This window comes from Tympanuchus pallidicinctus, unplaced genomic scaffold, assembly GCF_026119805.1.
Source record: "Tympanuchus pallidicinctus isolate F22 unplaced genomic scaffold, pur_lepc_1.0 scaffold3, whole genome shotgun sequence".
NCBI classification, from domain to species: domain Eukaryota; kingdom Metazoa; phylum Chordata; class Aves; order Galliformes; family Phasianidae; genus Tympanuchus; species Tympanuchus pallidicinctus.
Genome location: NW_026294747.1, coordinates 2,768,245 through 2,795,172, shown reverse-complemented (window position 1 = coordinate 2,795,172; position 26,928 = coordinate 2,768,245). Strand labels below are relative to the sequence as shown.

Below are 26,928 nucleotides of genomic sequence, written 5' to 3'. Positions count from 1 at the left end.
CGAGAGTTCCCACAACAACATCTACAGAGCAGCCAGAGCAGAGAAACCACCTGTAAGAGGCAATCTGCTGCCTTAGCAACCATTTAAAGTACCTCCCTGCAGCTTCCAGAAAGCATTCTTCTATTAATTATATAAAATAGGTAGCTGATTTTCATAAGAAAGTGACCTATTGCTCAAAACAGGCCACAGTATGAAGTATTTCTCCATTTTCAGCATTTGTTTGCTATTTTACGTACCCTTTTTCTGATTCCTCTCTTTAAAAAGCAGGAGGTCAGCTTAAGTAGGTTGGAGACAAACAGGCTGAACTAAGCACCATCAGGTATAATTAAGTCTCCTATACAAGCAGAGTCAGCTTTACTCACATCACTGGAATTAAAAAAGACTAAACGAGTTCCAAGAGAACAAAACCGTGATGTGTGCCTGACCAATCACAGGCACTGGCAATGCCCTAAGTAACCTGTACTTCACCAGTGACTGCAGGAAAATACATAACCATTTGAATTATAGAACAGTAAGTACTAAAACTACTTCTTATGCACTCATTCTTTTAAATGTTTCTTTTGAAAAGAAATGCAGGTCCAAATGAGCTATGCCCACCCACAAGGACAAAAAAGAGGCAAGAGCAACAACAGTGCCTCAATTCACACAGATGAGAATAATTGGAGTCCAGTTCAATCAGCGAAGTAAACAGAAGCAGAATGAAGGCTTTTCCATTTACACCTACAGCCTACAAATTAGTAAGCAGTCTGCTAGGATGAGCTTGCCAGAGATTGCATAATAACCTCACCACGGAGACAATGCAGGGAACAGGGGGACAAAATGGCAGCTCTACACCAGCAGGGAATTTCCCTTTCTAATTACCGAGCACGATGAAAAGCACTCTGAAGAACCAAACACTGGCTTTTGTGAAACTGGATCAGAAGTTTCTTTGCTATTTTTGATTTATTTTCATATGAAAATTAACTTTCAACAGACATGCTTTAATAATCAAAAGTATCCACAAGCAAAAAATACAAAGTGTTCTCCAGCAAATATTTGGCAAAATAAATAAATTCCTGGAATAAATAATTTCCTGGATAGAAAGTCCATCAAATTGCCAGTAATTCTGGCTGCTTGAAAAGTTTTGCCCACATAGATATTCAATTCTCTATACAAACTGGAATCAAAATAACCTAAGAGAGAAAAATCCTGCTTTTCTCTACTTGTAACACGCATTCACATAGCAGCACCTCACACCACCATGAAAAAAGCAAAGAGGAAGACATGATTTCAGATTCTCTTGCTCAACAGCTGAACAGGACAGTGGAGAGCAGAGGAGGAAGGAGGGCAGTTGGAGGCATAATTAAAAATAATTAAGAAAACAACAACACCCATCTGCAAGAAATGCAATTACAAGTAATTTTTCTGTCCCCTTTCAACGATTGCTGGTATGTGTATTTACACTGTGGGTGACTCCCAGCAACAGGCCCCTCCACAGGCACGGTTACTTAGAATAGTCAAAAATCATTTCAGAAAGCAAAACTGCCTAACTAGAGCATCAAGTCATGCATCATTTTTAGATGCATCTCTCACTGTATAGTGGTTGCCTACTAAGTCAAGCTCCTGCAAGTCAGTCCCAAAGCCAGCTAGGATGGAAATACTCAAACAGCTTGAGAATCTGCCTGACTCAGCAGTGAGACCATATCTACAGGTGCCTGTCTCTGGGTAGAAGGCAAGAGCTCTCCCTTACAGTAAGAAATAGTTGGGAACTAAAAGGAGCAAGTCAATGAATGAGAGTCAGACATCACTGTCTCCTGCCTAACGTGGAAGCCGAATCTTCAGGCTTCATCTGCTGATCAAGATGACACTCTTGCATAGAAACAGAAGCAATTCTGTCAGAGAACAACTTAGCAGACGAGAAATCAGCAACAAAGGCATGACTCTTCTCACAGCAGTGATGGCAGCAGTCATGTACTCCCATCAGAATGAGATGCAGGCTGGGAGCAGCGTGAACAGAAAGGGTGTCAGAGAGCAGACAGGACTGAGCGTAAATCTCACTGAAACGGTGCCCCTGGAAGCCTTTCAGAAATTAGGCAGGGAATGAGTATTGAGAACCTCTCTGGCAGGACTTGATGTTAATGGAAAGAAATACCTTTCAGGTGATTATTAGCAAAGTTTTAGGGGACATAAAACACTTGGAGAGAATCAGGATGAGGGGTGACAGACCAAGAGAAATCCTGACGTGAGAACTCGGTCCATTCGTCCAAAGCTGATCTTCCATGTAAGTACTTTCAATCTTTGACATCTTTAACATCTCAGTCTTCACAGACCAGTGAGAAAAAAGGTCACTTCGTTCTGAAGCAATCCAGCATTGTGCTGGCAAAAGACTGGATGAGGAGCTCCCAGAGTCCTCCAACAGTAGATATGGGAGGAAAAGTGATGTTACACAGCTTTTTGGTCTCAGTTTCCAAACAGTCTAAACACATGCAGTGAGAGAAGACATTTCAAACATGCATTCTAGCCTCACCTTGAAGTTTTTAAAGAAAAGAAGCCAAAGAAAATCAAGCATCCTAAACAGAAATGTCTGAAGAGTCTCTTGAGTAAATACTAGCACTGAAGCAAAACATCTGATGTGTTGAAAATGAAAAGGTAAAATTAGGAAGAAAAAAAAAAAAAATCTACAAGTCCTTGCCTATCATCCCAAGGACATCTGTGTAAATATCTGCTCATGACCGCATGAAGCGAACTAACAGAAGTCATCTATGAAGGTACATTAGGACAAAGCACTGAAAAACAGGCATGGTGAATGAGTCAAAATATATGGCCATTTCCCTTAACAGATCTTGCATTATTGTGGCTGTAAGATGAAACAGCAATATCGTCCATCACCACCTGCATTTCATGTCCTGTGCTACATGGAGAGGCATTCAGGGACACAGACTACATCACTGATGTAGAGTAAATACACTGTGATCAGATGACTAATGATCCTGGGTTATTAGGTCATGAGAAAGAGCTATTGCAGTAGAGAAAATAATCAATTACGACTATTCAGGACAGCAGTGGAAGTTGAAATAGAATCCTTATGCAAACAGTGAGAGACTTCTACCAACATCAGAAAGGGAACACTTGCAAATGAGGAAGACTAACTGCCAGCGTAGATTGCATCTAGGTCTGAGAAGGGCACATGTGCAGGCCAGAATAACGAAAGCTAAATATATTGTCACTTTGGTAACGTAAAACTACCTTCTGAATTCACAAAGCAATTCTCAAGACAAATGGCTCAGCAAAATAAATTCAGTCTGGAAGCAATGAATTCAGCAAATGAACGTGATGAGAACCAACTTTCCTGACAACTATGAAGCCTGGAGAACTGAAGACGTCCAATACGGTCTGAAGATCAGCCGAAGGATTTTCTCTAGCTGTTCATGAGCCAGCCCAGTAGGCAGATAAATTCCTAAACTTAAAAATGCCACTGCAATTCTAAACCACTAAAAGGCACTCAGAACAATTAAGTAAGAGGAAAAAAATCCAAACAAACAACAGCCACCATTTAAATTTAACTGGGAGACTTTCTGCTGGTGTCTGTGTTCCTTCCTCACAATTCTAGAGGTGTGAAAGCAAAATTTTCTTAAAATAGTGGAGAAGTCCATATAGCCTGGAGAAACAGTCAAACTGAGACTCAGATTCTACTATCATCTTCACCCCCACCCATTCCACCCTTCCAAAAAGAAAGCATAATACAAGAGAGGAGTCACCTATGTACAGAAACTTCTACTTCTATAGTCCAGTCACTGCAGTCTGGTAGCACATCTAGCCAGAGTAACTTTGCTTTTTGAAAACCTGTCTCGTGATGGGGGTAGCATGGTTGTCCAGATCCATAGGGAATACCTGTAAACTGATGTCAAGTGGAAGGGCAGCGAACAAACACTAAAGCCCTGCTGATTGAAACTGACAGATGGAAGGTTTTCTGACACTGGAGAATGGTAAATAGATCAGAGGTAATTCATAGAGCATTTAAAGAAGGACAAGAGTTGAGGAGATAATGGTGATACAGCTCAGCAGATCCACAAAGAACATGAAGTAATTGGTGAGAGCCCTAGATTAAGCTAGTAAATAACAAGACCAAAAGGAAAGCTTGATGGTAACACTAGGAGTGAAGAAAGAGATGCTCAGCAAAAGTTTCAATGAAGCCATAGTCTATGTACAGGTGGAGCTATAAACCATGACATTTATCCTCTGTAAAGTTATTGCCAGAGTTGTTTCTGTGTGCAGACCAGTCACTATCTAAAGACAGACAGGCATTAGAATAACAATGTGCTAGGTAGATTACCTGGGCTGGAAGAAAATGTATTTAACACGTGTTCCTTTGAAATCACTGAGACGGTTACCTTCTCTTCAGCAATGCTCTGAAGACAAGAACACAACAGCTTTCGCTGACTGAACAAAGAGAACTGCACTCCCAGAAGTGGACTTGGGCTCTGAATGAAATAACTGCAAATGCAAACCACGGTCTGGAAGACAGATCTGCACTGCAAACTCCTGCAAGGTGTTACATGGCCCCAAGAGGCCCAGAAGGTCCCTCCCAATGAGGGTGGGTGTGAAGAGCAGGCTGGAGCCTGTAAGGCAGAGGACAGTGCTTCTAATGCTATTTCCTCTCTACACATCTTCCCACATTGACTGGAGCAGCCAACTCCAATCATCTGAGGAATCCGCTCAGGAACCTTTGGGAGCCAGAAGGTTTAGAGCTCACCCAAGGACAGAACAATTTAGTTATTCTTTTCACAGGAGATTAAGGCATGGAACTCTGATACATCACTGTGATGCAGTCTGGCACCGCAGAAGTAGAGTGTGTACAATTTGCAGACTGCAAGGCAGGGCAGAAGTCAGACTTGAGACAACATACTTCTGATAAGCCTTAGCTCTGAAAAAGAGTCTGGAGTTTTAGCGGACATATCTCAAGATGCACATTTCCTGGTTTTGGTTTAGGACTGTTTTTTTTTCCCTAGGGAGAAGGTAGGGGTGGGTTTTTGGTGTGTGTTTTTCTTGAAAGCACAACTCGAAACATCAACAAATGGAATATTTATTTAGGCACAGCCCTTTGCTAAAAGAAAATATAAGCTCTTACTGTGACAATCGCCATTTGAAGCTGCTTTCAAGGAAGAGTACTATCTCACCAACCAAAAAGAAAATATGAGAACAGACTGAGATTAAATTAAACAATGAAAGAATGATGTGTCTAGAAGTAGATTAACCTTTCCACAGCCAAAGAGACAGGAAGGGGGCAAGAAAATGGGGGAAAGAAAAAAAAAAAAAGGAACTTATGCCAAATAAATAAAAAGTAATAGTTTCAAGGTTTAAAAGTAATGGTAGAGGCACAGCAAGATATCCCTTGTGAAAAACAGTCCAGTCTAGTTAAAATGGAGCTGTCTGAAGGGAAGTCAGATACTGCCTTCCATCAGCATGAGGAAGCCCTATTGAAGGCAGGCATGATTTGGAAGAGGTTTTCTGGTTTTCAACTTAAGACGGGAATATTTAGCAATATTTAGGCATACGTTTATATACGAATTCATCGATATTACCCTTAACTCAGATTTGATTTCATATGCCTACATGGAAGAACACACGCCTCTCCCTACAGACTGCATGCAACTGCCCTGTATGTGCTGGCGCCTGGGTAGTGCTGTCAGTGTTGTCATCTGCCCATAACTCCTGTTATTGCAATGCACTGCTACAAATCAGAGTACCTGCATCCAGGCTAGTCCTGAAAACCTGCAGGGATGGAGTTCACACCATCTCTAAGCAGTCTGTAGTACTGCCTTACCATCATCACAGAGAAAAGTCCTACTCTGCCTTGTTTCACCTTGTACCTGCTGTCTCTCGTTCTCCCAGCATCCATGGTGAAAGAGTTCATATAAATCCCAGCAAGCTCTCAGCAGGTCTCTTTTCCTATTAAGCAACAAACCAGTAAGCTACAGAAAAACACTCGGAGTTGACATAAGCAAGTTACCAAAAAAAAAAATTCAGTATTTTTCCTCTTAATAAATGCTAGCCAGTACTTCAAGCATCCACTGTAGTCAAATACATAATATCTACAGATTTCTTATGTTTTCTGGTTTTGGCTGTGCCTTCACATGGCTTCAATAACTAATCCCAAAAGACATGGCAACTAGATATATGATTTGAAAAAATTTCTGTGGTGTAACAAGCTGGTATGTAGTATAAGCAAAAAATGAGTGACTGAACATAAAAATGCCTCATTTGAACACAAGCTCAAACAAGAAGAAACAAAATAAAAGTAAATGAAGGGTCAAAAAACAAACAAAGTGATTAGAATCTAATTTGCTTTTTCTACAGTGTCATCAGCAGCAAATAATACCTACCACAGAGCTGTTCCCCTTCTAAAAGTTCCCAGCACTCATCACTTTTGTTTTACAGAATAATCTTTTACTGTCTGAAGCAATACAGTTTTTAACCACAACCTTGCCAGTAAGTGGTTCAGGTCTACCTCTTCCAGTGTACTGGAGATTTTTCCACGTAATCTCATTCCAAGAGTTTGTTCACATCTTCCCATCGCTATTACTTGTTGTGACAGATGCCTTTTATTTTATAAGCTCAAGTTTTAACCCCTGAGTATCACACTGTGGAAGTCAGGGAACTCTAGAAAATGTGTGAAAGTTTACACCAAGGACAACCAATTCCATCCTACACACAATAGGAATTAGAGCCCATTTTACCACTGAATTTGCCTAGAATAACGTGCACAGTGATTCTCATAAAATAATTCCAAGGCAAGACTGGATTTAGCAGAAATTTGGGAATACTCCTAATCTTTTACATTTGCCAGAGACTTAAATATGACATTTAACTTTACAGATTCAAGATTCACCTTTCCCTTCTCAGTCTCCAAATCGCATACTTGGCATATCCCAATTCTCTCATCTTTAAGCTTCTATAATAGCATCGGATCATGAACTTAATGACTGTATGCAGCTGTTTCACATTGATTTAGCTCCTGCTGATGACAGAACTACTGATCAAAACTTCAGAAACAGAATTTTCATTTAGGGTTTTGAATGCAACTGCACACACACCCCCTTTTTGGAAGCAGGGTCGTACAGCAACCATCTCTCTTTGGAAAGCCAACACATCTGCTTCATATTCCTCCCTGATAAATGTAAGCAAGGTACACAAGTTGCAGCCATGTAATTACTAGGTTTAAAGCTGCAAGGAAATAAATAGTGTCCATCCTTTTCTTACCTCCTCTCACTTCATCTGGCACTTGAAGACTAAATTTCCTACCTGTAAATTCACAACCCTCCTCCATGAAAACCTCAGAGTTCAACATTTTAGCTAGAGGGGAACGTTACTTTTTCAATGCTATGAGGAAGCTTTACTGAGAAACTTAAGCGACACGATTTCACTATGAACTGTAAATCAATATCACAATTTGCAAACCACTGGATGAGTCAGAGTCAAGTCAGAGTAGAAATGTGTTATTTCCATATGCTTATAGACGGTACGATGACTCTCATCTAGCAATAAGATGCTGGGGAGGTACAGAATGCAAACAGGAGCAAAACACTGGGCAAGTCCTGAACAAAACTACATCATTCCATCCATCAGAGAGTAAGCCATTTACTTGTTGTCTGATACACTCATACATAGGCATAAGCTTTTTTTAAAACGAAACAAACATCAGTAATTAAAAGCTTGATAAAGAACGGCGGCCATTTTTTAAAATATAAACTAAGTTAGAATATAAACACAAGATCTAATATATCTTCAGATGTGGCCAAAAGTCTTTTAAAACTACTCTTTTCAAAAGGCAGTATATCAACTGCTTAAAAAGATGCACAAGTCCTGTAAAATGCAGGAACACAACAACCAAGGGCTTTTCTAAGAGCTTCATAACAATATTTTCTAATCTGAAAGCTTTGGCAAACCCATCAGTCAACAAAACAGCATCAAAAGAAATGATCACCGTTCAGCAAACAAAGGCAATGTTATAACTTAAAAGAAAAGTGACTTAGGGCAAAAGACCACCAGAGCCTTACTTATCAGCTGCTACTTCAGGTTCCGTTACATGAATCTGCTTAAGCAGAAAACACCTAATTATTATAAACATCACACACACACATTTATTTTTTAAGCAAAACCTTGATCTTGCTCCTGTTCTTAACTAGTTTTTCACCACAGGGTGGTAAACTAAACTAAGAACTTCTTGACTCACTGTAAAGCAAAGAAAGTGAAACTTGTTTTCTTGGCAGAGTAAAAGGACAGCTTCAGGTAAACATTCAGTAACAAAATATCACAAAAACCACAGACATAGCATAATAATCTAAGGGCAGATTAGGCCAAAACAGGACAGAGAAAAGTCTAATTTTGAGTCTGTGTGACTCAGTTTATCCCCATACATGAGAAAAACATGTCACATTTGCACACAACTGGCCGCTTCGCCATTTAACAAGTATTTACAAACCTCATAAACAGTAACAACTTTTGGAAGAATGCTGGGCACACTGGAGGGATAGCACTACAGTTGAGAATTTCCTTGATAAACTGAAAATGCAGTCAAGATGAAATCTGGCAAGACAAATACAAAGATCCACACTGAGAGGGAATAAAACGGATAGGCATAAATGATGAATAACTACGTAGGCAACAATTGTGCAAGAAAGGGCTTAGAAATTCATTATGGACCTCCTGTACAGTACCAAAACGTTCCCACAGTACAGGTAAGTTGTGTACACTTAGATTTCTGCATGAAGAGAACAGAATTATGATATTCTCAAAGGACTATCCTGTCTGAATTCTATACGGTTGTGTACTAGGGGCTCAAACTGACTGACTTTGCAAAGTTCTGGGCAACAAAAGCAAGACTGCACTTGCAACTCGACAACATATAAGGCAAAACTCAACAAGGAAAAATGTTAATTTTAATAACATACAAATGGAAAGTGTAAGGAATTGGAGAGAGATTAAGGGAAACTTCAAAGTAGCTGTCTCAGAAAATACCAAGGAAGCTCTTAATTCTGGAGGACTATCTAGTAAGAGAACAATCTCACCACTATTAAAGACAACTCAGTTTAGACATCAGAAAAAGAGTTTTATATAGTTTTTCTTGAATTTCTCATAAAATATCAAAGGGTTTGAATGCTTGAAGAGATTATGAATCTCTTGTTACTGTTGAACGCTTCTTGAAAACATTCAGGAAACACCCCCAAGGATTTTCTTGGAGCATTTATTTTTCCTTTGAGAAGGAAGATGGATGAATTGAGATTCAGGACTAAATTTCTATTAATCTATGTTATTTACCATACTAAGTCCATTGCACTGCATATACACGTCGATTAAAACGGCCCATATAGATACTGTTCTACAGCCTATCAGTTTGATTGCTGCCTTTGAGCAGAAGCTGCCCTCCAATTGCCTTCAGTTTGCAGACTGTTGCTCATCGTTACAAAGCAGAAGGATCAGCACTTTGCATGACAACAGTTGGGAACAGCTCTTCTAAAGAGAGCAGTGGGACGGGCATCCCAAGCTTTAAGCGTGCTGCACTGCGCCCCAGCGCTGTGCAATTACCATTTGCATAAGTAAGAGCTGTGTTATTACATCCTGGTAATTCTGCAGCTGAATTTGGCATCTTTAACTCCCCAGTTATATTTAATGTAACATACGTTTGTGGGAAATAACGCCATTTATTTACGCTAAGCACAAATTGTGCTCAGGGCGTGCTGCAAGAACCAAGGAAAACAGTTTGGATGCATTGGTAAAGAACCAATAGTAACACATCAGATCTAAAATCCTAATTTTCTCAGCGAAAAACGGATTTAGAACAATAGAGTACAAACTGAACTTCTGTAATGGTCTCTACTCTATGACAAGTACAAAAGTAACAAAAAAAGTACAGGAGAAAAATACCTGCCCAACCAACAATTCTAATAGCTGTGCTCCATACAGAATCAAGACCCAGCAGCTTAATGATTAATGAAGACTGACCATACCTGCTGACTCGCAGTCAAGGCAAAAGTAAATGAGCCATGAGAAGGTTGCAAGAGAGCAAAGCCACTGGGTAAACTCACAGCAGGCCGTCACAGCACATTCATCCTGCACAAGGGGCTGCAGAGCAAAACTTATTGCAGCACGACTGCGACCCCAAAACCCATGCATCCAATGGCTCTATCAGCTGCTGAGATATCAGTCCTTACTCAACACCTTCCTGCTCAAACACATGCTCCTCTGCTCTATTTTGAAGCATTACACACGTTGCTCAGTACAACCTTTAAACCAAAAGGCATCGCCCCATGGGACCCTCACCTGAGCAGAGCTTCTGATGTGGGTTTTGTCCACAGATGTCAGCATAACCCATATCTCATGATTGAAAAGCAGTACTGACAGGCTTGAAAACACGGTGGTTTATGCTCTCCAAGGGGGGAAAAAATGCGTTTGTCAACATCCAGGTTCCTTCTATCAGAGCTTCAAGACTTGCTAAAATCAGCGAAGCACTTTTCCTCATGCAGTGCATTTTATGTTCTTTGCTGTGATTATTATTTGAACAGTAAATATCTCCTCATGGCAAGAAAGAATTATGCCAGTAGCCCACAAGTGGCATCCAGTCTTTTGCCACTATTTAACAGTTTGAGTTCTGTTCCATTAGCTCACTCATTGGATAACGTATTCTGCATTGGAGCACTGGAAATCCATAACTGCAAGTGGCATGCATGTGATTGTACATGTTTTTTTTCTTACTCTGCAAACTTATAAAATCACTAAGATCTTCACTGCAATGCAAACAGTGCAAACCTTCCTAATAAACTTCCCTTCTTCCCTTCTAGTTACTAGCATGTAGCCATCTTACAAGAGATACCAGTATTTAACAATAACGCAAGCTCCCATGGGATAATTAAATAAAAATCTTAAACCTGTATGAACACAGGCAGGGCTGGCAGGATGTGAATGAGCTTCCATTAATGCTGTCAATGTGGGATGAACACAATGAGCACTGCTTGCACCACAGAAACACAAATTTAGTTATGCAACAAATTTGAAGCTCTACCTGCCAGTTAGAATACGGACTTCAGATTGCAATTGATACTGATTGTTTAATTAGTTTTATTATCAATAAATCTTTCCTCCACTGAGACCCATCAGACTTTATTTTCTGAGTGTAGAATCTCCGTTGTTTCCCACTCTGCTCCAGTAAAGCTTAGCGAGTTTCTCCCTTTGCGTTAGATTTACACCTAGCCATAAGGGACACACTCAGGCCAAGTCTTTCCCATTAGTCATGCTATGGAGAATTAATAACTGAAACAGAGAAACTACTGGTGACAAGTTCATTTTAAAACTTACAAAGCAGACCATCTCTATTTCTTAACTTCAGATGAGACCTGAATATTAGTTTACTTTTTAAAGAAAAATCCATATTAAACAGATTTTTCTGAAACAGCATTAAGAAAACAATTTTAAGGAGAGCTGTTCCAACATCAATTGTCTTCTTACTTATTCCATATTTCCTTAAAAAGTGTATGCAAGCTACAAAGACACCTTAAGGCACCTCAAATACATGTTGAGTCTGCATGTTTTATTTGCTATAAATAAAAAACAATTCAATTTAAGAAAAGAGGTAGGATGCCCTTCGTAGCTACAGGTTAAAACTTCTGAGTATTCCTCTTCAAAAAATAGAGATGCTTCTTAGTGGCAAGTGAGTTACAGACAAAATTTATCGTTATTAAATGAATATCAGTATAATTACCCATCCTGTAAACTATAATCAGTATTTCTGAGAGTATTTCAAACTGTATTTATAACTTTGGAAAGTCAAACAGCAAACAATCTCTCATTTGAGACAACACAACTACCCAATTTCTATCAGTTTTCATAAAATATGATGTGTGGTCTCCATTTCCAGAATTCTTTTCGTGCGACATGACTCTGAAATAGCTCGAAATGCTATTTTGTGAATCATCAATCTGGATTCTGATTCTTTTGATAACGATAAACAACATTCCATCCCACTGAATGCGTTCATTAAGATCTACTAAGCATCAATAAAACAGCAGAACCTAATTTATGACTGGTAAAACAGTCATTACAGCTGTGGCAAGCACAATTCTCCAAACAGTAATCTACATCTCAGTGGACAAGAATTTCTAAGCACGGAAATGCAAAAACTAAAACAAGAATAAAGCAAATTATATATTCACTTTGGATAAGAAATTCAGGTGTCTCTATTTCAAATAATTAATGCACATGTTCAACGTTAAAAAAAAAAAGTGGAAAAGAAAGATGAAGCAGAAGGATCAGAGCCACGACCTCTTCAAGTGATTGCATGGCATATAAAGCACGTTACATGGTTCTCGTGCCAGAATCCACAAATATTTATGCTTACTTCCACACGTTCTTCATTTTCTTGTGCGAGAAGTGGCTCCCTTGGAACCCAGCACGAAGGGAAACAGACTTGCAGAGGGAAAGATCTCTCACCTGAAACGTTCCCGCATGGTCTTCCTCTTTATCACCTTCTTTTCCTTCCTTCAGAGCAATCAGTGTGAATCCTCGAAAGTAGGCAGGAGTGGCGGCAGAAAGTGTCACTGACGTACCAGAAACAGAGAAAGCACACAGTTAATTGTGAAAACAGTCGTGTGCTCATCGTTTCACAGTTCAGCATGAAACGTGGCTGGGTTAAGTTGCTGTTAACAAAAGCTAAAGCACTAACAACAGCCAGCCAGAATACAAAAATTTCAGTCCAAGTCTCCACGTAAACTGAAAAGCCCTACCAGAATACTGATGTGACGTGTCTCAGCTATTTTGTTCAAGCCCCTTTCTTTCCCCCTACATGAACAGCTTATCTGTTCAGCTGTACAGGAGGCTGCTTTGTGGTGGTGGTGTTGAAGATCTTTTTGTCGTTTTGTTTAATTTCATGTGAAGGAACATCTCTCGAAACATTTGGCTTCAGCTTTTGTCCATCTCTGAGCCCAGACAAAGCTCTAGGCATTTGAGCACAGAAAGTGTCTGACTACAAAGCAGCCTAACCACACTGCCCACCCCAGCAAGGCATCCCAGCCTGTGGAGGTGCTAACTTTTCAACTAGCCTTCCTCTTCCTTAACCTCAGGACAGAACAGGACATAAAGTTAAACTCCTGGGTAAAGTAATGATTGTCCTGCCAGCTTGGGTACCCAAAGCATCCTACACATGAGCAAAACAGTAAAGCAGACTTTTTTATCTTTAATTTGGAATGACTTATTCTGCAGGTGGCTGTTGCTGCAGTTAGACATTTACCAAATGTGGCTAAGAAGAGAAGTCTCATCTTGGTGAGGCTTGACTACAAGCTGAGCTTGTGACTGAGATTTTTGGCCCTGAAGCCTTTCCTGTTATCTCAGGCTCTTGAGCAGACCTCCATGACATTCTACGCTTTTCAGTGATGTCAGTGGAATGAGAGAAGCCCTAACAGCATTGGGAGTTGCCCTTAGTCTATGGCATGCTTGGAGAAGATATGACCAGAAGAACATGGACCAGAATAACCGAACAGCCCGGTCTGGTGGTCAGCAACCCTGCACACAGCAGGGGGTTGAAACTCAATGATCATTGTGGTCCTTTTCAACCCAGCCCACTCTGCGATTCTGTGACTCTGTGAATAAAACACCCTTCTCCACGCTCCAATCCTCCATTTGCCTCCAGCACCTAAGCACCACCTAGGAGACCCTACCTGAGTTAGAGGTCAGCTATGGCTCTTCTGAACACTATTAAGAAAAGGGGATTGGGGCAGAATTTTGAGGAAGGTCTTTGGGGGCATTTCAAAATTACTGCACTTTTCTCAACACCCTATGGGAATCCTAGTCTGAAACAGAGAAAAAAAAACAAAACTTAAGAGAAAACTGTCTGAACTAAAGGAAAAGAGTCAGAAAATCTGACTACTAAGTAACTAACTTCAAGCACGATGCAGACAGCACTGCTTGCAGTACACAGTTGTCATTCTCTAACGCTGACTGGCACAACAAAAACCAAAGACCACCCACAGCTTCCACGAGCAAAGCACAACTTCACAGAAGAGCATTCACACAAACAGGGTGAGGAGTCCAAACATCATTCAGAGTTCGTGTGGAATATGTGGACCTTTCTGACCTAGATACTCGCTGACTGAAAAATATAAAGCAGGATATTTGGAGGTTTCTAGCATTAAGGAGCTGTACCTGGGTCCAGGTCCCCTGCTGCTTGTACAAAGACATGCAGCTTTTCTGACCACCTGCGATGAATGGCTCAGAGAGATGCGCAAAAGGTTAAGAACTGCAAGTGCTGCATTGAGACCAAGGAGAGTTCTTGCTTTATTTGTGAACATCTGTAGAAATACAAGGTATTGATGGGCATAATAGCAAGGCCCCCAGCTCTCATGATTTCCTGTGCGCTTTTTCTGTTCTTTCCATGGAGTCTTATTATGAGCTTAAACGTCACTGTCTCTTAGGAGAAAGAAACATCAGATGTACAGGAAGTGAGTGGCACCATAATAGGGCTAAAGTTTCCGATTATGTTTCCAAACATTGCTTCCATCTACTAATGCATCCATCTACTAACTGCTTCAAAATTAGCGTTATTAGCCCAGCTTTGCAAACATTTGCAGCCCCACCTAAATGGAAACCCACGGCCAGATGCAATAACTGAGAAGAGCACTGCTGCACTCAGTGAGGATGAAACCACCACGCTCTCTTGGATGCTGGTTCTTAGAAACTAATTGCCGTGAAGGTCTTTTACATGCAACAACTTTTTCCATATATTACATGCAGTTCAAAAGTCTGAATCACCACAAGTAAAAGGATACACCAGAAATACTTAAATGCTTATGCAAGGAAACAGGGAATCCAGCTGTGAACTGACTCAACAGTTTTCACTGCCTTCCTCACAACTTCACAGCTCAGACCAAGCAGTTTCCAAAATCCTGAAGAAAACATCTACCTATAAAACAGAGGACGCTAAAACACCATAAAAGCTTTCAGCAGCAGAGAGGAAAAAAAAAAAAAAAAGGAAGAAAAAAAAAAAAAAAAAAAGATGACGAGAATTCCAAAGCCTGACTCATACTTTTTGAATGCCTGGGGTTAGCAGCACTCATGCTGCGGTTACACAGTCGCTTTAACCCAGAATAAATCCGTGCTTCATTCGACACGAGCGGTGCAGCCCTTCCCCCTGCACACCCGGCTGTGCAGGGAGACCCGGTGCCCTGGGAGTGCTGGAGCTGGGGACATCAGGCACATCAGGGGGGACCCTGGAGCAGAGTGGTCCCGGGGGGTTTGGGTATCCCTGAGCTGTGCTGGGTCGACACTGGCATCCGATCTGGCTTAAAGCACTTCTGCCGGTTGCCCAAGCTCCGCGGTGCAGGGATACCTGCCCTTACCGGCTACGGAGCGCTTGTGCCAGCAGGCAAACTGCAGCTCGCTTTGCTCTCGGAGCCGCCGGACCGCAGCTGGTTTTCACAAGAGATAGAGGCTCAATGTTGCACAAGAGCTGAAAGTCCTCCTCGGGCTCAACTCCGTTTGTGCCATTTGAAAGAGCAGCTGAGAATCCCTCCCACGGTGCTTACGTTCATTAGCGCTCATTGAACAATGAGAACTTCCCGTAAGGATCAATTAAACCTCAAAGTTGAGGACGGCACTTTAGAGGGAAGCTTATGTATCACCAGCTCCTTTTGTCTGCCTCCATCCCCCACTCGACAGATCCCCAGTTCCCTCACACCGTGCACACGCACTCCAAGCTCTCTCCCCATGCCCCCAGCGGGATGCTTAGATGCTCAGAGCCCCTGGGTTTGGGGCAGCACACCGAGCCCTGCGCCTGCCCTACAGTGTGCTGCATAAGCCAGATGCACAAACATCAGCCAGTGCAGGTACGCTTCTAATATTTACTTCTATCTGCAACTTGAGAACCGTGAACAGACATTTGCAGAATGGGGACTTGCTGAAGACAAGACAATTTGCAGGTTGAGCAGAAGGAAGACATGGAAAAAAAAGAGACCCACGATCCTTAGGCTTAGAGGGGGAAAGTCCACTTACAGGCTGAGCCCCAAACAAGATGCTAGGAATCTGTCAGGTTACCATCCTCAGGGAGAAAAGCCACAAAGTCCATCACTCCCATTTTACACATGAGGGAGGACAGGAGGATGGCTCCTCAGCCTACTGCTACCTTGTTCCGCATCGCCTGAGACAGCAGCCAGCGTCCTTACTTATGTTTGCTTGCTGCTCCCAGGTCCAGAGGAGGTGCCACGCGAAAATAGAGATGATTATATGCTCAGGACCATTTTCTTCTCGTGCTCCATCGAGATGGAGAGCAAGACTTCAGCACGCCCAGACAGACCCCTGCTGATCTAAAGGTAAGTAACCGCAGGAAGGCCTCTGAAGCTTTCCTGAAGACAACAAGGAGCAGCGACCCATGGTCTCCTGTATCCCACTGCAGCACCTCATCAGCCCATGGATGCCCCTGAGCCACCCGTTTGATGGAGCACAGAGCTCATTCCTGCACCATCCACCCTGCAGAAATCCCTGTTTATTCAGGAAGCTCACTAGGGAATGTGCCAAGGATCCAGATTGCATTAGATCAAACAGGGGCCATGGAAACAGGCAGATCTGGCTCCAACTCAGCTGAGGTTGTGTGAATCTTCTGCAGTGTAGCATATTGGGTAATCTGCAGCTAAAACCATCGCAGGTGTGATACAATGCCACACTTTATTTGCTTGATTACCTAACCTTCTGATAAAACAACAGTATAGCATTAGCTGTACTACAGAACAAGCTCTTAAAACTTCCTGTAAGGCTGTCAGTTCTAGTTATTGCCACAAATAGCATCCATATTACAGCAACATTTCCTTATGTTCTTCCCACCATTCAGACAGTGTCCATGAAGGACAATTTGGGTACACTTCCATGCCAAATGAATGCTCTAATTCCAAATATCAAAACCCTGGGCACATAGCTTGGTCTGCCTTTTAACTTTTTATTATTAAATGCATTTTTCTAAGATACTGCAATACGCTAATGTGATTAGTGAATTGAACAGTCTCCTAACATCAAGACCTGACAGATCTATAACACTTGTCCTACTGAGTCACCTGGGACTTTCCTCACCCCTACATTTCCATGCAATAGCAAACTCTCTGGCAGGCGAATGAAGATATCCAGGAATGCTTTCACAGACATACGTTCTCAGACTTCCTGGGAACATTAACACATTTGTCACTGTCAGAGAACCTGTCACCCTTTTCATGCTGCTTGGTGGGCGCATCCAGCTGACATGCAGCATGCACTCCTTCAGACACAAGTACTAACCCTAATGCCTGGAGCAGTCAACTGGTCAGTGGGAAACGCGTGTTTCCTTACAGCACATTAAAATATATCAGTTATTGGGGAAAAAAAAACAAACCCACAAATCGATCACACAAAGTTGCAGCCTAATGCTCCAAACAGGCTCACCAGTGCAGCAGATATTTTTCCATTCTTTTAGAGAACAAAACGCTTATGCCATGCGTACACTTTCCTCTCCCTATCTGTACTAAAACTCCCACGTTTGTGCAAGGGGAAAACATTGCTCTTTGCACTGACTCTAAGGAAGGTCAGGATAAATACTTAGAAGAAACTCTCAAAATCCATTTTCAAAAGTGATGATTTCCCCAAGAAACCATTCATTTTGCCTATAAAAGAGATGGACAGTGGTACACAAAAAGCCCCAATCTCCTCACAGAGGACTTTAAAACACAAAGTTAGAAGAATGTTCCAAGAAGGCTTGTTTCCAAAGAGGTTATATGCAGAGACAGGAAAAGTGGGTAAAACCTGCCCATGTTCTATTAATTAGAAGAATATGCTGAAGTATGCTTTGGAAGTTAATTTCAAGCACCGTATGCAAAACGTTCAACAGAGAACGAGTGTCTCCATCTCTTATTTACAATGGTCATTAGCAGAGTCTCCTCTGCCTCTTTCCTGTTTGAGCCATCTGTTCATTTCTCCAGGAAAAAAAACAGGGGGGGGTGGGATAAACAGAAGTGGAAAATGTGGGAAGCTGGCAGCATGCTGCATCACTGTTTGCCCATATGCTAACTCATTATATTAACATTCACATTTCGGGGCAAGAACAACCAGCTCCAAGTTCCCTCTCCTTCCTGCTGGATGGTGAAGCTTCCCCTCGCTGCGCTGCGTTTGCAGGGGCTAGAAAGAAATCCCACAGAAGCGGGCGAGCGGGGTAAGAGCTCGTTTTGTATCCCATCAACTTGTAACGCTGCGCTAGAGCAGAGCCGGCAGAGAGAATTCATAAAAGAAAGGAAATTCCTCCTGATATCGAGTCGGTTCTCGGGAGCGAAAGCGATGCCGTGAAACGCAACTCGCTCTCACTTGTCATCAAAGCATCTCCAATAAAGTAAGGCGTGGGAGCACGTTCCCCTGCCCGAGCCCACGCAGTCGCACGCCGGGAGGGACGGGGAGCTGACAGGCAGGGACTCGCCGTAGTTTCGCGGACACTTGTCCAGCCCGTTCCCCCCGCCGTCGGAAGGAGGGGACGGCCAACTTACCGCGATAACTGTTTCCAGGTTTGTAGAATTCCGGATCGCCCTCCACCCTCAGGCTAAATTCATTGTACCCTTCCCGCCTGGTGCCTTGGGCTCGCAGGATCCGGCTGCAGTAGCCCTCGGATTTGGCGGCTTTCTCCAGGGTCTCGTCGGAGAAGCCCCTCGCCACCAAGGGGAAGGTCAGCGCCAGCAGCCGCAGGGCCAGGGGCCGCAGCCGCGCTGCCATCCTTGGCGCCCGCACAGATCGGGCAGCGCCGGGCGGCCCGGGGGAGGCTGCGGCGCGGAGAGGGGAGGGGAGAGGCGGGGAGGGGGCAGCGCGGGAGGAGGCAGGCGGGGGGGAGGGAGGGAAGGGGGAGGGCGGGAGCACGGAGCCGGCTCTCGCCCAGCTCCCGGCGAAGCGCTGCCTCCGCACGGCGCGGGGCGGCCTCGCTCTGCCGTCCGGGGCTGCGGGAGCCGAGCGCGGGATGGGACGGGGCGGGGGGGAGCGGGGCGGAGCGCGTCGCCCCACCGCCGCTCAGCGCCGCGACCGTGGGAACGCCGCCACTCCGAAGCGGTGCGAAAGGCAGCGGCGCGCTGAATGCTGCTACAGGGAGCGGAGAACCGCGCTAGAAGTTGACGGCAGAAGCGAGCCGAGCCCCCGGGGACCCGCCGAGCGCTGGGCCCAGAGGCGGCCCTGCATTCCCTGCCCGCGCTGCACGGGGCGGCGGCGGGGCTCGGCGGCACCCGAGTGCCTGAGGCTGCCGGGGGGCACAAAGCCAGCCGACCTCAGCCCCCGCTCGCTGCAGACGCGGGGCACTGGGTCCGACCGCGCTTCGGTGCGGCTCCCAAAGAAGTGCAGCAAATAGCAAGCGGCTCGGAGCCGCTCCTGGGCTGCTGAGACCCTGGTTGTAAGTGCTGGGGTTCTACACTGACCTTTCCGAGTTGTTCAGCAACAAGCTAGTGTTGCTTTGCCAGATAAAGGCGCTCTCCCATTGGGCTCTCTGCAAGCATGCTGAACATTTCACTTTCTGAAAGACTGCTGAGTGCTTCAGTACTGCAAGCCTGTCTGCACTACAGTAAAAAGACAGAAATACATAACATAAAGACTGCTTTATCAGGTATGTGAATTAGCACAGCCTCAAAATGCACGTTCAACACACTTCATGTTAAGAACTTGTCTCATCCAGCTCTTCAACAAATGCAGAACTATGGTAGTGCCCACCCTTTCCCTTCACTGCTCCCCTCCCCTGGTTATGCACAGTGGTTAGTTGCGCCCATCCAAAGACCCACGTTCATTTCGATAATTAAATGAGTGACTACAGCTCAATAATGTCACGGACTTCTGGATATCATCTGACTGCTATGCTCAGCTCATTCATTTCATGAGAACAAGGCTCACTTTTTCCAGGTTCCTCAATCAACTTTGTCAGTGAAGAAAAACAAACCAATACGCAACTGAAAATGACAGCTATAACCACACTGGCACAAGACACCTGCGAATTCACTTCAATCTCCATACTTGACTTCTCATTTCTTTTGCTAAGATTGATTGAAAAGCAATTACCTGAATGAAGCATTTACAGCAGGAACTGCACGCACCCCTGTACAACCCACCCTTGTTCTGAGCCACAGTTCTGGTTTTAACTGAAAGCTCATCAGAGGACTTCAAGTCCTCTCTCTTCACAGCTTTTTTGCTTGTACAAGGTATCAAAGTTAACTAATTCAGATGCATCTACTAACTCTTTCAATACATCCGACATCTATTACTTTTTTCCTCCTTGAATTGGCCTGTTTTTTTAGCTTCTCTCTTACTTTTGTCCAAAAGCTCAAGTGTTGAAAAGTTTCCTGGGAAGGTACAATGGCAGTGTGTCTTGTTAAAAGTAAATGCTTCCACTTAGCAACTGATACAGATAAATTAACTTGCGCTGCCTCCAGCCATGAAATGAGTGATTTGTTGTAGGGATGTTTTAGAATAGGGGCAGTGTCATTAAGCAGCACGGGCATCCTCGGGGTTTTCTATTTGTTCTACTAATTAGTGCGTGCCTAAAGCATCCAGCATGATGCATCAGTCAAAGGTGCATGCAAACGGATGGATGAATCCAACTACCCATGGCAAATTTCACAGAGAAAGAAAGCATCTTAGAGATTGGCAGTGCTGCTTTTCTTTGTGTCCTTTCTGGGACAGAGTTGCTACCCATGGCTTAGGCACAACAATCATTACCGAGGTAATACTGCATTTGATGGAGATGCTATGGTTGGGGAAAACATTCCCTGCCTCCACTCCCTCACTGCTTCTACAACTGGGCTTTCCCAGCAAGCAGAAACATTTCAGAAGATTTGCAGACTTCCTTTTTGCTTTTTCTGACAAGGAGCTCATTTTAAGGTGAGATTCTAGAGGACTCCACTAACTACTGCAGAATATCCTTGCACTGCCTGGAAGATATCGTAGGTAGGGTTTTTGTTTGTTTGTTTGTTTTGCCATTTTCCTTCCTCTCCATCCTTCTGCTTCCCTGATTTCAAATAGCGACTTGAAATTTAAGGAGTTTTTAAGGAATTACCTACTAAGTCCTAACACGCATTGTAACACCAGGCTGTGCAAGACTTGACTTTAAAGTCCACGCTCCTCAAAGTAAAACAACCCTAGTAAATTTTTAGAGCCCTTAGAAGTATCAGGTCAGGGAGGAGAGGCCACCAAAACCAAACATGAAGGTGACAAATGCCTGAAATCTCCTGCTCAGCTCCTTGGTAGCCTTACTGGGATAGAAGGTTCATTTATCTATACTGATACCAGCAGAGGAATAAATCATTCAAGTACTGGCACAAAAAGGATGCCTACTCTTTTACACAAGAGTTAATAACTGTAGTGCTCAATTAAAGAACCTGAAGCTTCGATTCCATGTGTGGTTTGCAGGTGTTCAAAGCCTCCTTTCTAACCAGTCAGGCTTCTCCCCACAGAGCTGTAAGCTTTCTTGAAGCACCCTTAACCCTTCTGGAAATGCAACACTTCTAAATTTGAACCCAATATGAAATGAATGGCCAGGGAGAAGAGAAAATAAGCGTGTCCTATCAATTAAAAAGAATTTTCAAGAGATTGAGCTACAGGGTGCCTTTTCTTCCTCTGAAAGTATTAATTGTTCAGAGATCAATTAGTTGTCTAGCATTCAGGTGTCCAACTAACACTGGAAGTTCACATTCTGACTACTGCTACCAAAACATGGGGAGACAATTACTGGTCTCCAGAAAATCTTTTTCCTCACAAGAGAAACGTTTAGTTGCTCCTTACCACCAAGACAGGATGCTGCTGTTCAGGCAAAGGATGAGCATGTGGGATGACCAGCAAGTAACACTGCACAACAACCTGCAGGTGACTAGGAAAGGAAGCAGGGAATTGGAGGATTGCAAAATGATCCTGTCCCATTCTTAGGTCTTCATGTTTTACCGTAGAGCTAGCCAATAGTTCAGTTTGCATTTCTATCACCTCCCCCACCAGCAGTCACATTCTATTTTTCTTAAACAAAACGTAATGTTTTTCTATTAGTATAAATGGAAGAAAAATCCTGTTGCTACTAAAATTCCCCTCCATGTGCAGCTAGAATAGATTTTTTCCAAAACTGATTGGTCTGTGCTGCATTTGAAGCCTATTTAGAAGCCCATTTAGATCTGGAGAAATCTGCTGTCCTATTAGTCAAAGAAAATGGCTTTGGAGACACTTGAGATGATTTCTTACAGCTCTGTGGCACTGTTCTCAACTTCCCTTCTCCTTGGAATCCAAGAAGTGAGGGGTAATGACAGCAAATGTTTGCAGAGGTCTGTTCACCATTTATACCACTGTCAGTCAATACAATGCCTCTCCAATATTAAACTTCCCAGCAGCTCAATTACATTTGCCTGTTTAGTCGTGCATGTCAGCAGCATATTTTTTCACCAACAATACAGAGAGTGTTCATTTCTAATACATTTCATAGAAATCTTTGCTTCCTGACACGATGAGAATAGCATCTTAAATATTATTAGAGAAACACTGCAATGCTTAGAGAAGCAGAGGCACAGAGAAAGAGAAAAGCAATTGCGGCTACTTTTGGGTTCAACTGGGGCAAAAACCAAACTAACCTGGAAAACTGTGGGACAAGATTTGACTTTGAAATTGCACAGAGACTGCAAACGAGCTGGAAAAGTCTTGCCTGCACCCTTGGTTACACAGGCAGAACAGGATTAAAACCAAAGCTGCTTTTGAATGGATCTTTCAAGATTAAATGTTGACAGAAACTCTTCCTCTGTACACTGGCTATTTTGGGGAAGTTTGCTACAGAAAGACCACGGCTTCTTGTCATGTTTAAACTCAGAATTCATTCCAATACCAGACAGTAAATATGTTCTTAAATCTCTTTTTCCCACACAACGAGTTTCAAGAGCTATCTTGGGAATCCTAGAAAACTCCCAAGGGTAAATTAAACAGAGACAGGTTCTGCAAACCTAATGTGAAGCTCCATTTACACTGAGGAAGTTTATTGCTGCCAACCTGGAGCACCAGCAGTTCCTAGACTGCATCCCTTCCAGCCACAGCTTACACCCTCAGCTATCACTGCCTTCAGGATCCTAGTGCTCAGGGTCCCCCAGTTGCCATAGAGGGGCAGAACGTGGTCCCTGTGATCCTCCACACTATTAGCAGAGCCCCTGGGCAGCTCAACACCCCTGCGTTCACCTTGGCAATAGCCACCACTTGAAAACAAACCAACCAACCAGATTTATCTACACTCTTCCCAAATTAAAGCACAAACAATAAAGCTACAAAACCTTGTGTTAAGTTAGAACCTCAGTCTCAATCCCAACGTCAGCATCTTGAGAGTTTATTCAGCCCCTTGTCACTAATGTAACGCACTTGTTCTCAGCATCCCCAACTAAAATACCAATGAAAAAGCAATCAAACCATTCAGCTTTTCATCTGCTCCACACTTGAAAGGTTATCCGGTGGCTTCTTATCACCACATTTTAATTCTTGAACTGCTCAACATCTGTGGGCTAGCTGTTGCTTTTACACTCACTCTGCATTTTTCTTCCCCTAAGGCACCTGATAAAGCTCCCACTTCTGCACTAGTTCAAACTGAAATTTGTAAGGAGCTCTCAGCATGGCTAGGATAACAATTCAAGGCAAGTGTTAATGTAAAGTCAACACTGCATGGATAGAAAACAGGCATTTTCTCAGGAAGAACATTAAAGACAACAGGCTGGAGAAGAAAATGACTGGCTTGTGTCTGTACAAATCAAGTACAAAAACACTCTAACAGTACTTTTTTTTTTTTTAAAGAAGGATTTTTATAACGATTCATGAAGCGATTAAAGCTTCAACTTTGGTAAGAGTAGGACTTAATTACATAAGTACTTAGAAATGTGCTAAGGCAATGCTCCTTGTGAAGTAACACATCCTGTGAATGCAAAAGACCAAAACCAAGAACCACACTGTTGTCAGAGACACACAGCAAAGATAGAGGGAGGACAAACTTCTCTGGAGCTTCTGGTACTGGCCAAGCATCAAGACAGAAAATGACATAAAAATAAAAAAGAAACAAGGTGATTCCACCAGTTAGCTTACATTCACTTGCAGACTGGCACCGTAATTCAAGCACACTAGTTTGTTTGCAAAATAGCATCCAAGGAATGCACGTTACAACTAACTCCTGTTATTTGCTACTTGATCATTTTGTCTACAGTCTCCTATTGGACTTCATAACACTTCCTTCTGAAGAAAATATTTACTGTAACTTGTTAGACCAATGCACCTCTCTCATATATCACTGGATGGCAAGTTTGTTGGAACCTCCAGCTGTCAGCAGCAGCACTGCTGCAGTTTACAGACCACTGATACTTCCACTTCAAAACCCATCCTCCCTGGGAATCCAGACCAGTCACTTCAATCAGCACTGGGTTAAAGGCAGAATGGTTACAAGTACAATTAATTCTCAGGGTGGTCTTTTTGGTGCTGTTCAGATGATGACAGTAATGGAGACAGAGGACAGTGACTCTACTAGTATTGGAAAGCATTTTTCAAAGCAGTTTTTTCACCACGGATGGATTTTTCAGAAAGCTTTCTTTCCGTACATTTCACCAGCTCATGTTTATGTCAAGCACTGGTAGATATTCCTGCAGGTCACAGATCTGAAGAACAGATAGTGGCTATCCACAGGATCCCTGCAGAAACAGTCTGCACTGGCGGGGTTATCAGAAAGAAGAAACAGTTTTTCAAAACCGTTACTTAAATACCAGATTTCTAAGTCAAGTGGTAAAGAAGCTCTGGGAAATCTCTCACAGATTTATAGATCCATTCATTTTTCATATCAAAGGAAGCTTTGCTGCAGTTTACACAGGGACCTAAACTGCCTGACACCAAGCGAAATGATACACAACAAAATTTTTCAAAAGAAACAAAGCCATCTTTCAAAGCTGACTGTAGTTCTAAGAGATTCGTTAGCTGCACCTTCAGTAGACCACCTTTGTGAAGAAAGGTGATTGGATTTGTGAGGTAAAGAGAATGTTAAAGAGAGGCAGCAAAAAGACAAAAAGAAGGGGAAAAGTTGGTGGAAAAGGAATTTTATAGCCTACAGTATAAACAGAGGTTAGCGTGGGAAAGGAATACCAAAGTGTGCTATAAACCAATGTCTCTACTGAGCTACTGGGTTGTTTTTTTACTGCCTCACAGGCTGCTACATCTGGGTTTGCAGGCTTCACTCCAGAAAGTATTTTGCAAGTTACCTTGATAATAAAAGCAGAGATGCTAGAGGCTGTGAGACAGTTGTTTGGGGAATGCCTGGAAATGGTAGCTGGGTATTCTGTCCTTTATGGACTTCCCCAAAGAACTCTGATGCGCAGAGAGCGAGGGTCGCTTTGAGAGCCAGGCCATTAATAGCTATGAGCACATTCACAGCTCCAACAAATTAGCCAAACAGCCAACAAATTAGAGTTCCAGAATCATGCCTTTCTGCTGAGCAGTCCCTGAAGCCTAACGCTCTCCTGACTTCAGCTCTGTAAGCTGAAATACTTCTAGATGAATCAGAAGAATTAAAAGAAATTCCTAAGGTTGAAATACAACAGCAACTCTGACCCCAGCTCTAAAAGCCTACTATTAAACACATTTGTGAAATCTGCATCTCCTCCCTCTCTCACTCACATCAGCAAAGCAGAAAGGATTTCTTTGACTATCAGATGTCCTGCCTTCTCACACTCAAAGAATATTCAGAAATTCCTTATTTGGTACCAGTCCCCTTCCAAGTCATTATGATTTGCAGTCTGTTCTGCCACACATAAAAATCAAGGATAAGTGTCCAAAAACATTAGTTTCATATTGATATTTTAAAATGTTTTTGCTACTAATAAATTGTAATTAAAAAAAACTTTTTATAACCACCCTCATAATAAACAGAGCTAACCTGCCTTTCATCCTCTTAACATGGATATATTTCTTTCAGCTAGGAGAAAGAACTTGAGTGAATACTTTAAGCACTGGAAGGAGGAATAGCAAAATGCACAATAAAGGCAATAGTGATGGTAAACAACAAATAATACAGGAAAGAGTTTCGTGATCACCTTCAGCAATCTAGAGGCATACGAAACACATGAAAAGCAGCTTTGATGACTGTAACACATAAGCTGCAAAAGTCAAAAGAACACCAAAGGTATCCAGAGGAAATAGCATACCTTTGGACAAGTTCCATCCCCCAAAAGAAAACTCAGAACATGGCTGATTAAGCTTTTATATTGGTTATGCACTCAAAAACCTCAGGAATGCTTGAAGAAATTAATCTCATTTCTTTGAAACCGAAAATACCGCAGAACATAAACAACACAACGGCAGAACCTGATGAGCTGCACCAGAAGGTCTTATACCTGTTTTCTGGTGAGAGCTACTTGATCCTTCAGCTCTCTGCAACTTCAGGCAACAAGGCAATGAATTTGTTTGGTGTATTACTTTTTTTTTGTCTGAAACAGCTCAAAAAACATAACATCACTGAAATAAATATCAGAAGCCAAAAACATTCAGCAATATTTTAAAGAAAAGGCAAGAGTATCACACAATTTCTATCTACCTGACCTGAAGCATATTTCTTCTTGATCCAATTTTTTCTTTTTCAACTTCAGCCATAACAGAGACAAAATGAATTTGGGAAGTTTTGTTCACACTGATGAACAGCTTACTTGAAATATAACAGTTCAGTTGGAAGGGCCCATCAGACATGACCAAATCCATCTACCTGACCACTTCAGGCTACCCATGGGGAGGACACACCAATGTGAAATCTAGAGGTCAAAACACGTCGTTTTCCCATCTGCCTATGTTGCATTTAATGCTCCACAAAAAAATGGTCTGACCTCTTAGCTGCTTCAGATCACTGTAGAAAGAAAAGGAAACGTGTTGCAGGAATGAACAAAGTTTGGTTTGCTGTTT

General features: G+C 42.6%; 1 protein-coding gene across 4 annotated transcripts in view; it reads right to left on the bottom strand.

The window, feature by feature from the left end:
* SPON1 (spondin 1) overlaps positions 1 to 26,928 on the bottom strand; it is a 361,499-nt gene that overhangs the window by 154,884 nt on the left and 179,687 nt on the right. For 3 of the 4 annotated variants that reach the window (XM_052695645.1, XM_052695646.1, XM_052695644.1), the window contains one exon: positions 12,463 to 12,569. Coding sequence is in view for 2 of the 4 variants with exons in the window: in XM_052695644.1 (XP_052551604.1) it covers positions 12,463 to 12,569 (107 nt within the window). In the remaining 2 variants the exon portion in view is untranslated. Of the gene's footprint in view, positions 1 to 12,462; positions 12,570 to 18,515; positions 18,816 to 26,928 lie in introns of those variants that run through there. The other variant, XM_052695643.1, reaches the window with a different exon arrangement.